Source organism: Micromesistius poutassou (genome assembly GCF_964030765.1).
Source record: "Micromesistius poutassou genome assembly, contig: SCAFFOLD_5840, whole genome shotgun sequence".
Taxonomy (NCBI): Eukaryota; Metazoa; Chordata; class Actinopteri; order Gadiformes; family Gadidae; genus Micromesistius; species Micromesistius poutassou.
In genome coordinates this window covers 1-2,500 of record NW_028177694.1, presented here as the reverse complement: position 1 = coordinate 2,500, position 2,500 = coordinate 1, and the positions used below count along the sequence as shown (strand labels likewise).

General features: G+C 50.2%; 1 protein-coding gene across 1 annotated transcript in view; it reads right to left on the bottom strand.

Moving 5' to 3' along the window:
- LOC311375794 (uncharacterized protein) overlaps positions 1-2,333 on the bottom strand; it is a gene marked incomplete at both ends in the record, with an annotated part of 3,006 nt that extends 673 nt beyond the window's left edge. Inside the window, 6 exons of the mRNA XM_084490846.1 lie at positions 124-208; positions 597-786; positions 1,028-1,107; positions 1,393-1,453; positions 1,578-1,880; positions 2,283-2,333. Of these exons, the coding sequence (XP_084346972.1) occupies positions 124-208; positions 597-786; positions 1,028-1,107; positions 1,393-1,453; positions 1,578-1,880; positions 2,283-2,333 (770 nt within the window). The remainder of the gene's footprint in view (positions 1-123; positions 209-596; positions 787-1,027; positions 1,108-1,392; positions 1,454-1,577; positions 1,881-2,282) is intronic.
- Positions 2,334-2,500: the final 167 nt, after the last annotated feature.

Genomic DNA, 2,500 nt, shown 5'->3' with positions numbered 1-2,500 from the left:
ACAGAGCTACATCAGCTGTTCCTTGTGTTATGATCCATGATGGATGGGTGGATGATGGGTGGATGGGTGGCTGATGGGTGGATGGGTGGATGATGGGTGGATGGGTGGATGATGGTCCAGTACCTGCCCTGGCTGGGGTCGGTGCCCTCCAGCATGGTGTAGAGATACTGCCTGAGGGGGGCCGACTCTGACCCATCCACATAGATCACTGAGAGAGAGAGACAGAACAGTGAGAGATAGAGAGAGATAGAGAGAGGCAGATAGAGAGCAGTAAGACACGGAGAGCAGAGAGAGAGGGACAGAGAGATGCAGAGAGAGAGCAGAGAGAGAAAGAGAGATGCAGAGAGAGAGCAGAGAAAGAGAGATGCAGAGAGATGCAGAGAGAAGAGAGAGAAAGAGAGATGCAAAGAGAGAGCAGGGAGAGAGAGAGAGGAATCGAGGGAGATAGAACGAGGGTAGGAGGGTGATAAAGACACAGCAAGAGATAGAGAGACAGAAAGAGGCAAAGAGGATAAGATACATTTGTAAAAAATAATATAAGGTGGGTAACTTCGAAGTTAAATATGGGTGAGCGACAGACCCTCCCCCGGCCTCACCTCTCGTGAAGTTGTAGTGGATCTCCTCCCCCAGGGCGGGCTTGCGGAGGGACATGGGTGTCTCCGTCGTCGCCATGGGAACGCCCAGCAGCCGGTACTCCACGTAGACGCGCTGCACCGATTGGTCACGGGCCACATCGGAGGAGGGGCCAAAGGTCAGGGACAGGATCTCCACCCTCAGCTTGTCTCCCTTTAAAAATAACAAAGGTGGAGGTTGAGTCAACACAGGTGGAGGTTCAGTAGACAAAAGGTGGAGGTTCCCCTATGCAGGGGGTTAGGGCATCTTGTTCAAGCTGTTAACATCAGGATTCAAACCCAGAACCTCTCAGGATGAGAGTCAAACAACCCTAGCCACTACTATAGGACTATCCCCCCGGCCCCTCTTTGTATTGGTCTAATAACTCAAGTGAATGATGCTTTGCTTCTTTTACCGTTCTGGTTTCACGCATGGGAGGAATCACGATGTCGTCGCTTGGAGACGAGCCGCTGGACTCGCCGGCTTCGCTGACGACTACGCCCAATTAAACAGACGAAGAAGAAGAGACACGTTCAACACATTACATGGTGGGCAGTATACCTTCCAAGTGTGTATGGCTGGCGATTGTGCCCAAGGCGAGCTAACGTTATAAAAAACACAAATTATTCAATTCCTTTTTCTTTTGGACGCCCTTTGAACTCATCTGGATGGCCATTGGATGTTGTCCTGATGGTTTGACCATCCCTAGGTGCTGGAACGTATGTGTATGGATGTGTAGACTGTATGGATGAGCCTGCTGTGTGTACTGTCAGTCCTTACCCCGTTCCTCCCCTTCCTGCTCCTCCTGGTCCATGGACCCCTGCTCCAAGATGCTGACGTCCTGATGAGAGAGAAGCACCGCAATGTCATCTATCACCGCAACACCATGGAAGGCGTTCCCATCATCGTTTTCCCCCATCCCCCCTCCATCGTTTTAACTAGTAGGAGTGAGCATGAGTTTGTACCTGACTCCTTGCACCGCTGACGCAGCTCGTAGAAGACTGTGTGGAGTCTCCGCGAGAGAGCTCCAATCTCCCTGAAGGGATTCTCCCGGACTTCCTGGAGGTGGCGCGAAGGGGCGCGGCCTGGCGCTGCTCAGAGGCCAGTGGGGGCGTGTCCGGGTGGCGAGGGCAGTCAGGTGATCTCTTGGTGGTTCGCTTCCGGCTGGGCGGTGGCAGGGGCGTGGGCGTGGGCGATGAGGTCACGGTGGCGGGCCGGACCAGCGGACTCTCCTGGGGTCGTCTCAGCTTGACCGGCGCCTGTCGTTGCTTTGGGTGAATGTGGGCGGGGCAACACGGTTTACGTTGACATAGCTGTTTACCAAACACTTTTTTTTTTGCCTGAATTATGATCATATGCTAATGGTACACCCAATGCTATATATGACATACAGAAGTGGGTGGATGCTTTTAAGAAGTGCAGCAATACAGTGGGAATGTGACCGTGAATTATATTGAGAATGACAATTAAGTATAAGTACTATAATGTATTTGTATGTATTTTAGATTGTGTTCAGTTTGTTGGGGTATCTTGTATTTTTCAGCTTTTTTAAAATGTCTACATGGCTCTCTTGTAAAGATAGTTTCTAATCGACATTGAGCCACACAAGAGTGACAACTAAGGAGTTGTGAGGTGTGTGTGTGTGTGTGTGTGTGTGTGTAGCTTAATACCTGAGGTTCGGAGACCACTGCTATGGCTTCTCTTGGCTCAACTGTATGGATCTATGACAGAGAAAATATTTTATATCAAACTTCTAATTTATTTTGACGGTTAGTGTATCTTGCCCAGCTGCACATAGTCTGTGCACACATTGGGATCAAACCCAGAACCTTTCTAGGAAGCAAACCTTCTAACCCCTAGATAGACCATCATTCCCTTCCAACAAGAT